The sequence below is a fragment of the Cryptomeria japonica genome, chromosome 5 (assembly GCF_030272615.1).
Source record: "Cryptomeria japonica chromosome 5, Sugi_1.0, whole genome shotgun sequence".
Lineage (NCBI taxonomy): Eukaryota > Viridiplantae > Streptophyta > Pinopsida > Cupressales > Cupressaceae > Cryptomeria > Cryptomeria japonica.
In genome coordinates, this window is record NC_081409.1 from 399,432,192 (window position 1) to 399,443,722 (window position 11,531).

The window sequence follows — 11,531 nt, forward strand, 5'->3', positions numbered from 1 at the left end:
TATACTAATTTTTGAAATATTTACACAAACAATCATATTAAATAGAAATATAATATTATATATTTAAAATTATAAAATAAAATTCAAAACAAATCTAATAAACAAAATAAAAATACTACATTATATTACTTTAATATCATCTATACTATTTTTTTATTATAAAATAAATTTATTACTATAAAATTTTAAAAATAGATTTTGATTATTATATAACACTTATTTATTATTTTTGTTGATGGCAAGAACAAAACCACCACCATCACACTATGCTAATATTGACTAAAATTTTATAGATGTAATTTTTTTTATACAGTGTGTTAAAAGATCCCCCCAATAAACTATAGTGAGTTGGTAAACTAATGATACTAGCGACTGGACCTCAACTTTGTGCCTAACACAATAGCTCTCACCCATCAAACAAGGCCCCAATCCTATAAATATGAATTACAATGGAAGTGCTTAATATTTGTTTTCAAGTATGATATCTATTTTGTCCACTACTACTGCCTATATTGTGTTATCGACTATTGGCACAAAGGTGATTATGTATCAAACGACACTTTGAAATGACTACTTTTTGACCTTTGCACACATAACGAATTCCACGACGTGCATCGTTACTACCCAAAACCAGATCCCTAGTTATAAGCAGTTAAGTCGTATATGGAGACAAAAAAATAAATTGAAATCTAATGTATGGCTTGAGAGTTCTAGATGCCCGAAGCTAGCTATGTCCACTACTCATACGCTTCCCCTATTGAAATGTTACTATTAGAAATTGAGGTCCCCAATCTCACTAATTTTTAATTCAAAAACATTGACCCCTTAAAAAAAATTATAAAATTTTAAGCTTTTAAAATTATTAATTAGCAACCACAATAGACTAATAAATATAATTCACATGTAAAATAACTGTTAACGTCCACGAGAATAGCGTGCTTTAAAAAAATCGTTCACACGACAATATATCCCGACAAGAATTGTAAGATTAAACCAGTTCTGCTCAAAGTTTTCCTGCATGAGAATATTTGTATGATTTAACCACATTTTTAACTCATGAAAAGGCTTAGACCATGTTCCCTTGCAGAAAATGTTCTGTACGATAAGGCATTTTCTCTTTACTAATCGTGTGGGCAACACAGAAAATTCTATTTTGTAACAATTCCTATTAGTAACTCTCACGTGAATTTGATTTTTTTTCTTCAAACGAATACAAGCTTTGTTCTTTCTACTAGGGTAGGGTATGATAGTCTATAAATATTGCAGAGATTATGTCTGTTATTGTGTCCTTTTATGTATTAGGTTCAGAGATGTTTTAGAATAGATTAATGGATTTAAATGACTGAGAACCCATTTCTGTTTATCTCTTGCTTGGGCATCTCCACCTTGCAATTATGAGTTTAGGATATGCAGAATCCGATTCGCCTAGGCTTTTGATTACTGAGAAATTGGGTTATGTTTGGGTTGTCTTTGCCAAGTTGCAGAATTTTCAGTAGTAAACGGCAATACCCACTTGCCAAATACAGTAAAATGGTTTGAATCTTTGGATAACCTATTTGCAGATACAGTGAAATGATATAAATCCTTGAGCACCCTTTTACCAAACATGGTGCACTTAGCAATTATAGCGAAATGCATATGAGCCTTTGAAGATCAATTCGCCAAACATGGTGACTGAAGTCCATGAACTGAACAGAGGAAAACTTTACATCAGTTTTCAATGGCATACATAACATGTATAGAAGCATCTCTTCCTTTAGCTCAAAAATTATAAAGTGAAGAAGAAGGTGACCTATTCTGTGAAAGTATGGTGATGATTTTCACTGGTAAGCTCATTATTCTTGCATTTGCAGGTTTTGATATATATATATTTTTCTCATTTGTAAAATTGTAAGCAAACCATTATCCACGCATAGGATTAAAGATTTCCAATAGGCATCACTCCGAATGTTTTCGGATCAGTAAGCATCTTGATGCATACGAATACTGGTTCGAAGGTAGGTTTATTGAGTTTAAGCTTTATATATAATAGATTTATATCGGAAGACCAAAAGATCTCATTGCGTATAAAGAGTGAACTTTTAAATGCTGATCAGATTGTTTCCTGAAATTTGGTAGGAAAATCTTCAACATTTTAAATTCCCGCCTTGCATTGCATTGAATTGAGTTCATTTGTTTGCCTAGATCTCTGGACCTATTTTTGCGGAGATTCGAATTTGCTACCTTATTCTGCAGAATGTGGCGGGACTTGCCGCTTACCACTGTTTTTCAACGCACAATTTCCACACGCATTCCGATTGCCTTCATGCACCAAAAATGTTATAATTTCGATCACACATTTGGTATTTTTGTTAGCATTTGGGTTTATATTGCTTCTCAAATGGTCTAGGCGGACAACTATTCTCAGAAGCGTGAAGCCTCTAACACAATTCCAAACATCCATTGTGACAATCAATGTCATTTTGGGTATAGTAAATTTGGGATTGGGGGTTGGGATTTTGTACAGGAAAATATGGGATGGGACTTCTATAATTCCCCTGCACAATTTACTTGTCCTTTCAGTGCGAGGTTTAGCATGGTTAATGCTTGCTTCGTCAATAACCCTTCGGGGCACATGCACTGTAAAAACATTTCTTCGTATCTGGTGGATTATCACATTTTTACTGGAGACGTTGGATTTTGTCTCTGCTGGGTTCAATTTTATCAGTTCCAGAGAACCTTCAACTCAACTTTTTCTTGCTTTAATTTCATGGCTAGCGACTTGTTTAATGCTCATCTGTGCTGTGAAAGAGGATTTGCCAAATTCAGGGAATAGTCATCTATCAGAACCCATTCTAAATAGGCATAACCAAAATGAGTCCTTGAATTACGAACAGGCCCAGCAAGATCCATTGCTGAAGAGGTCAAATCCAGAAGTGACTCCTTTTGCCAAAGCAGGGATCTTTGGCAGGATGACATTTTTCTGGTTGAATTCTCTTTTGTTGAAAGGTAGAGAAAGACCTCTTGAAGAAAATGATTTGCCTCAAGTTTGTGAGGAGGATCAAGCGGAGAACAGTTATTTGAAATTTACTGAAGAGCTAGCTAGGCAAAAACAGAAAAGCCCTTGTGCTAATCCTTCTGTTTTCTGGGCTCTGGCTCGCTGCCATTGGAAAACTCTGGCAAACACTGGAATCTATGCTTTTCTCAAAACAACCACCACGTCTTGCGGACCACTTGTTTTAAATGCTTTCATTGGATTTTCAGAAGGCAAACAATCATTCAAATACCAAGGGTATGCTTTAGTAGGAGTACTCTTTCTAGCCAAGCTTCTAGAGTCCCTGTCTCAAAGGCAGTGGTATTTTGGCACTAGAAGGACTGGTCTCCAGATGCGGTCCTCACTAATAACAGCAATCTATGAGAAACAATTGAAGCTATCCAATGAAGCTAAACAGGTCCATGGAGCAGGAGAGATCATGAACTATATGTCTGTAGATGCTTATCGTATAGGTGAATTTCCCTTCTGGATTCACCTGACTTGGACAACAGTTCTCCAGTTTGTATTTGGTTTAAGTATCCTCTCACATGTAATTGGATGGGCTACAGTTGCAGCCTTGGCAGTTATCATCCTAACCGTGATTTGTAATTCTCCATTGGCAAAATTGCAGCATAAATTCCAAACTGAACTCATGTCAGCCCAAGATGAGCGATTAAGGGCTGTCACAGAGGCTCTTATTCACATGAAGGTACTGAAATTGCATGCATGGGAAGAAAATTTCAAATGTGGCATTGAAAAGTTGCGCAAGGTAGAAATTGAATGGCTATCAGCAGTTCAGTTTCGAAAAGCCTACAATATAATGTTGTTTTGGTCATCCCCAATTCTAGTTTCATCTGCTACATTCGCAACATGCTATCTTCTTAAAATCCCTTTGACTCCAAGAAATGTTTTCACATTCATAGCCACTTTGCGCTTGGTTCAAGATCCAATTCAAGTAATTCCTGATGTCATTGCTGTTATCATACAAGCGAAGGTTTCCTTGGGGCGTCTCACCAACTTTCTAGAAAGCAGTGAGTTGCAGGATCGGGCTGTTGAGTGTGGAACTCAACAATGGTCTGAACACTCTATCTTTGTCAAATCAGCAACATTAAGCTGGCATACCAATTCATCAAAACCCACTTTGAGAAATATCAACATGGAGGTTGAACATGGTAAAAAATTGGCTGTTTGTGGGGAAGTTGGATCTGGAAAATCAACTCTTTTAGCTGCTATTCTTGGGGAGGTACCAAAGCTGAGGGGCAACGTGAGTATCCTTTGTTTACTATTCCCTTGACAGCAACCTACTTATTCATGAACTTTTCGTTTTGTCATTGTTCTGATCTCTTACTTCTGCAGTTGCGAGTCTGTGGCACTCTTGCATATGTTTCTCAGACTGCATGGATTCAGAGTGGAACAGTACGGGACAACATATTATTTGGGAGGCCCCTGTACAAGAAGAAATTTAATGAGGTGATCCAAAAGGCCTCACTGCAGAAGGACCTGGAGGATCTCCCCTTCGGTGATCTAACTGAAATTGGGGAGCGAGGTGTCAATCTGAGTGGTGGTCAGAAACAGCGTATACAACTTGCCCGTGCTCTGTACCAGGATGCTGATATTTATCTTTTGGATGACCCTTTCAGTGCTGTTGACGCTCATACTGCTACTAACCTGTTTAAGGTTCATAAATAATGTCATTTTTATCCATTCTGTTGGTTTTAATTTGATATAAATCTCCTGAAATATTAAGTAGTTGGGAACAATTTTATCTCCATCTCATTTCCAGGTTAAGATATTTTTTGTTTCCTTTGTTTTCATAACAATTGTAATTTCTGATGTGTAGGACTACATAATGGAAGCACTTTCAAAAAAGACGGTGATCCTTGTAACACACCAAGTTGATTTCCTACCAGCATTTGATACCATACTGGTTAGTATGGACTTGTTTGGTCATGCAAGAGCCGCTTCGCTGCATATATACTGCTTAAGAGAGTTACAATTACATCAAGATGCTTTCTTGTTACTGACACAATATGTTAATCCTATAATTTATGAGAAGTTAATGGTGGAAATTTCTGCATCTTCACCTTCAGTTATAACAAATAAGGCCAAACTTTATTGCAGTTGATGTTGGATGGGGAGATTCGACAAAGTGGGAGTTATCAACAGTTATTAGCCTCAAGTGAAGTATTCCAAGAGCTTGTGAATACACATAAAGACACGATGGATTCTAACAAATTGGCAGTTACAGTGCCACCATCGAAAGACAAAACTGTGAGTCAAGAAAGAGAAATTCAAAAGGTGAAGTCCCAAAAGGGACAAGAGAAATCATTTAGAGAACCTGAAGTGGATCAGCTAGTTAAAAAGGAAGAAAAGGAAACTGGAGATAGCGGTCTAAAACCATATGTTGACTATTTGAAACAGAACAGAGGTTTCTTGTATTGCTCCATTGCTGGTCTTTCTCATCTTGTATTTTTGACTGGCCAGATTTTGGGAAATACTTGGATGGCTGCTAAGGTGCAGAGTCCTCAAGTCAGCACACTGATGCTAATCATAGTCTACTCAAGTATTGCATTTGCTTCTTCAGTTTTTCAATGCCTTCGATCAATATTTGTAGTCGTTTTGGGGCTTGAAGCATCAAAGTCTTTCTTTTCTGAGCTCATGACTTCCTTATTCCAAGCACCAATGTCCTTTATTGATGCCACGCCATTGGGAAGAATTTTGAGCAGGGTACATTTTGAGCCCTATCACTATGTAATTGTACCTTTTCTTGATGTTGTTTTATCAAAAGCATCATTCGATGTATGTTGAGATGCTAATTTGTTTTTATTTTTGTTCATCTAATTCCCAGGTTTCTTCAGATTTGAGCATTCTTGATGTTGACCTTCCTTTCAATTTTACCTTTACTATGTGTTCCACTATGACTGCTTACAGTAATCTTGGTGTCGTAGCTGTTGTGACATGGCAAGCTTTGTTTGCTACCCTGCCAATGATTTATTTGACAATCCAACTTCAGGTAAAACCTTATTTCGATATTATTTAGCTGCTTGAGAAAAGTATATCAAGTATTGACCATAAGATAAAGTCTTTTGGTAGTGAGAATATTGGCTAGAGAACTAAATTCTGTTTTTTTTTTTCAATTGAAACAGAAATACTACTTTGCTTCTGCTAAAGAATTGATGAGACTCAATGGGACAACAAAATCACCTATTGCAAATCATTTTGGTGAGTCAATATCAGGGGCAGTGACAATCAGGGCTTTCAAGGTGCAGGATCAGTTTATGAAGAAGAACTTGGACCTAATTGACAAAAATGCAAGTCCATTTTTCCACAGTTTTGCAGCTAATGAATGGCTAATTCAACGTTTAGAGATATTAAGTTCTATAGTTCTTTGCTCATCTGCTCTTGCTATGGTCGTACTCCCAGCAGGCACCTTCAATCCTGGTATGCTTAGATGGAACCAAACATTATTTGCTTGCTTGTTTCTTCTACATTCTCTGCTTTTACAGTACACTATTGCTGAAAGAGGATCTTGACTAGTTATTTAAACTGGTACAGGTTTTGTTGGGATGGCCCTATCCTATGGCCTCTCTATGAACATGTCATTGGTTTTCAGTATCCAAAACCAATGCACACTAGCAAACTATATCGTATCTGTAGAGCGCATCAAGCAGTACATGTGCATTCCTCGTGAAGCACCAGCACTAATAGAATCTAGTAGGCCACCAAAGGATTGGCCTTCCCATGGTAAAGTGGAATTGCAAGACTTGAAGGTACCTTTAGTTGGCCTTTCTAACCAGATAATTCAAATCCACAACTTGTCAACTAAATTTTATTGTCGCTCAAGAGGATAATTTGATGTCTTCCCTAAACTGTTTTCTGTGTCAGTGCAGATTAGGTATAGATCAAACAGCCCTCTTGTTCTTCGGGGAATTACTTGTACTTTTGAAGGAGGGCAAAAAATTGGAATTGTTGGTCGAACAGGAAGTGGAAAGACCACTCTCATAAGTGCCATTTTTCGCTTGGTTGAACCTGCAGGGGGTAGGATCCTCATTGATGATTTGGATATCACCTCCATTGGACTTCATGATTTGCGGTCACACCTAGGAATTATTCCTCAGGAACCAACTCTTTTTCGTGGAACCGTTCGTTTCAACCTTGATCCATTATCTGAGCACTCAGATTCGGCAATTTGGGAGGTCTTTGAATACTGTTTGACATGATTTCTGCTTTCATTTTGTCATACATAGCATAAAATGGGAAATAATTTAAAATTTGTTCTCTTTGATAAAGGTTTTGGATAAGTGTCAGCTTGGAGATGTTATAAGAGAAAAGGAAAGTTGCCTCGATGCACCAGGTAAATTTTATATGAAACTTACATTTCCAATATACCATTTAATTGTCTAATAGAAAACTGGTGCAGAGTCTACACTTCTTTTCCTACTATAAATATGTCATAAACATTTTAATCTGCATATATTAGACAATCTTTAGACTGGAAATGGTAGTCTCTGATGCACTGGAAATGGTAGTCTCTGATGCATGCATCATGGGACAGAAAAGTGTATTAATTTCATATCATTCAGTTTAATTTTTCATAGATTTCTCTATGAAAAATTAAACTTAGATTTCTACAATGAAAATCTATTTTAATTAATCAAACTCAGTCCCTTCAACTACTATAAACAATTAATAAATGCAAATAATAACTACCTACTACATGTTGTGTTGCAACTGCTATTAGATTATATATTTAATAATATATATAGAACAAGCTGAAAGATATTTTTTTGGAGGGATCTATTTTTTAATCAATTGATTGAACATAGACACCTCTACAAAAATATCTCTTGATTTATTCTATATTATTAAATATATATAAGCTAATATATTTTCTACATACAAATCTATACATCTTTACTTTATAAAATAATAATCTAATTAACTCACTCCTACACATTCCCTCAACAAAAATAAATAATCACTTTCTCATTTTTCTTAATTTATTTTCTTTGCTCAAAAGCTGTCCCCTTGTGATCACCTCCAAATATTTCATTTGATTTATTGGTTTTGACACATAATTGTATATAATCTTATATACTTTCCTTCCACCATTTTTATTATTTTCATATTTTTGAGCTTCCTTATGCGATTGACAACTCCTTGAAACCTGCAATGAAAGGCAAAAGAATTAAAAAATCATTCATTTTGATTGATAATATTTACAATTATAATATTTCACAATTATTTTTTATTATGAGGATTTTTTTTATTTCATTAAGTTCTTCAATATCTTTTAGAATAAATATTTTTTAATTAGAGAAATTTTTTTTTTCTCAGAATCTATTTTTTTTACTATAAACAGTTTTTAGTTTGAAGGTACAGTATTTTCTTTGAATTTTTATTTCTTTTCACTATAATTTGTAATTATTTTATAAAAAAAAAATTGAAAACAGAGAATATTTATCCTCTTCCAAAGTCTTCTTTGTCCAAAAAATTTCTTCATTCTAACTATTTCTATAGTGTGACCCCATGTCAACTTTCTTTTCTCCTCTTCTTAATGATATTGAGAAATCTCTTCTTTCAATATCATGTTTACAAATTTTTGATAGTTTTGAATAATAGTTTTCTTTTGTTTAATTTTTTTATTTCTACATCTCTCTTTCTTCATTTATTACATTACTTCAATCCCCATAAGTTCTATAATAAATGACAACAAAGGGTGGAGTATAATGACATAACAAACTATTAAAGAGTTCACATATATTTTTAAAAAAGTTAAAATTATAAAATAACAATTAAATAAATAAAATAAAATCAACATAGATATTTGAGCTATCAATTTGAAGCTATTTCTTTTAGGTAAACATTATTTTACTTTAATTTAAAAGTATTCATAAATTAATACATGTAGACATATATGTTATGTGGTGTTTATTTGAAAACATTAAAAAATAATTTTTTGTCTTGTAAATCACTCTAAATTTAAGATAAAAAATAAGAATGCTTTTTGACATTAACAACTCTTAATAAATATAAATAAATGTAATATAAAACTTAAATAAAAAAGAATTCATAAATATATAAATAACATATTTTGTCATAAATATATTCTTTAAATAAAAATAAAACAAATAATATAAGTAAACAAAATAGTTTTTAAATAACTCTTAAATAAAATAATTGCAATAATTCAAAATTAATCTTTTAATCTATATGAAAACTTTTAGATAGATATATTTAATATATTAAGGCACTCCTTCATGGTTTGTTTAGGCACTCCTTCACCGTACGTCCCATCTTATGGAAGGCCAAGAGTCACAGCTTAGAATTCCACTTCAGATGTCCATATTGGGAATTGAACTTGGGTCTCCACAGTGAGAACCCAGTGTTTTAATCCGTTTGCTTAGTTTCTTCAATCATCTTAAACCGCATCTTTGTGCATACCAGTGCTTTTCTATGCAAAAGAAAACGGTAACTTTTAAGGAGAAGTCATGTTATGGGTTGGTTGTGCATCATCAACTTTAAATGAGTAGCAAAAACCCTTTGTTTGAGCTTTTCTGCATCAATAATGACATTCTGGGGTGAAGATGCTGCTAAGGTATATAAGTAGTCTCATGTTTTTGACATTTTCTAAGTTAAACCATGAAATGCAGTGGAGGATGATGGAGGAAATTGGAGTGTTGGACAGAGACAATTGTTTTGCTTGGGCCGTGCATTGCTGAGACACAGTCGGATTCTGGTGTTGGATGAAGCAACAGCTTCTATTGACAATGCCACAGATTCCATACTTCAAATGACCATCAGAAAAGAATTTGCAGACTGTACTGTAATTACAGTTGCACACAGAATACCTACTGTGATGGACAGTGACATGGTTGTTGCAATCAGTGATGGTAAATCCCTAACATTTTACATTCATGTCTCTATTGCACTCATGGATTACATGATATACTCAAACAGACTGGTGAAAGTAGGCATTTTTCCCACTATTTAATCTGAATGATAACAATTCTTTCTATTAATACAGGTGAGATGGTGGAATTTGATAAGCCATTGAAGCTGATGGAGAGGGAAGGATCATTATTTGGAAAGCTTGTGACAGAGTATTGGGCTCACACATCAGAGGCTCTTCATCATGCAGCATCTGGTCAATGATATCTCTTTGGATGTAATCATTCCTTGGTACAATAGTTTTAAATCCAGAACTAATTGTATCATTATTTAACATTTTGTTGATTGTTGCATAATCAATGAATTTGTTTGGCATATTCCATCTGTTTAATAACAATCATAAAAATATGTTTTTTTTTAAGAAATCCAGGAAGACTCCTGTTTACAATTAGCTCTTTTCGGTAGTATAGCAGCTTTCCATGGAATTTGAGAAGTGCGTGCAATGACATTGGGACCAAGATGCTGCAACATCCGAGTGGTGCCTTCACCTTCCTATTTTGCATAGAATGAACTAAACAGTTTCGTTTCTTCAGATGAATATCAGTGCTTGTTCTATAAAATTGGCTCTCTAAATATATCTGAGCAACTGTCATATTTTCTTGATGTAATTTGGATGAAGGTGGAATCCTGGTATTAAGACTATGTACTTTTATTTTCATCCTAACGTTATGAACCTAATAGTTGAATTGTTTAAGTGATAATCAAGTAATTGAAAATGGTGAATTTAATGAAAATTATGACATGGTCGTATTATACATATATGATATAATTATGGAATTATCTAGGTATTGACATTTGTGATGATGTATTTGTGAGTATTGAATGGTTTTGTATTTGTAGGTGTTTGAGGTGTAACAAAAAGTGGAAATGATAACCTATTTCAAGAATGAACCTCAAACCTTACAACATTATTTGACAATTAGGAGGTCAAGTCACCCTACTTATGCCACCCAACTGAGAATTTTCCTATCACAATTAGTAATGCTTCTGATTGGTTGTAGATCACCTCACTCTAGTCAAGTAGTTAGTTTAACTCCTCCCCCTCCCAACACTCGCACTAGAGACTATTTTATAAACAATAAAAATAAATAAAATAAAGAATAAAACAAAAAAATCAAGGTAAAGCTAAATGAAAGAAAAATAAAATGAATAAAAATAAAAACATATAGGGGAAGGGTACGGATAGCCACCCATCCTAACTTTCATACCCTAAGCTCTTAAATGCTACATCGGATTTTGATGGTTTTTTATGGGTTTCTTCATACGTGACTTAAGAGCTTAATGCTACTGTTTCAGCTTCTAGGTAGTTACAAAGAATGCAAGAGGAATCATTATGTTCACAAGGTCAAAAAGTGGTCATTTAGGGGCGATGCCTTGATACCTATTTATTAGAGTTTGTATAGATTTTCAAATCAGTTAATGAAGGAAAACACCTTGATTGTTTTTGCAATATTAGTTCAAGGCATGAAAAAGTAAGTACAAATTTATTGCAACCAGTTCATCTAGTAGAAAATTGTTGTTAGTTTCAAAGGAATGACATAAGAAGGAAAGACAACTTGTAAAAAAG

At 34.2% G+C, this 11,531-nt stretch overlaps 1 protein-coding gene across 1 annotated transcript; it reads left to right on the forward strand.

Moving 5' to 3' along the window:
• Window positions 1-997: 997 nt before the first annotated feature.
• On the forward strand, window positions 998-10,331 carry LOC131076498 (ABC transporter C family member 10). The gene is made up of 12 exons (XM_058013723.2): window positions 998-1,826; window positions 2,185-4,277; window positions 4,370-4,690; window positions 4,854-4,940; window positions 5,135-5,740; window positions 5,862-6,026; window positions 6,160-6,454; window positions 6,569-6,783; window positions 6,904-7,209; window positions 7,304-7,367; window positions 9,667-9,906; window positions 10,041-10,331. Exons 1-12 carry the CDS (start codon window positions 1,808-1,810, stop codon window positions 10,166-10,168), a joined length of 4,539 nt encoding a protein of 1,512 aa, XP_057869706.2. The 5' UTR covers window positions 998-1,807; the 3' UTR covers window positions 10,169-10,331.
• Window positions 10,332-11,531: the final 1,200 nt, after the last annotated feature.

Bases quoted from the DNA above. Each gene is read 5' to 3' on its own strand.
- LOC131076498 (XM_058013723.2), top strand. The intron at 4,941-5,134 runs GTTAGTATGGAC...ACTTTATTGCAG, and splicing joins CAGCATTTGATACCATACTG to TTGATGTTGGATGGGGAGAT. The intron at 7,368-9,666 runs GTAAATTTTATA...CATGAAATGCAG, and splicing joins AAGTTGCCTCGATGCACCAG to TGGAGGATGATGGAGGAAAT.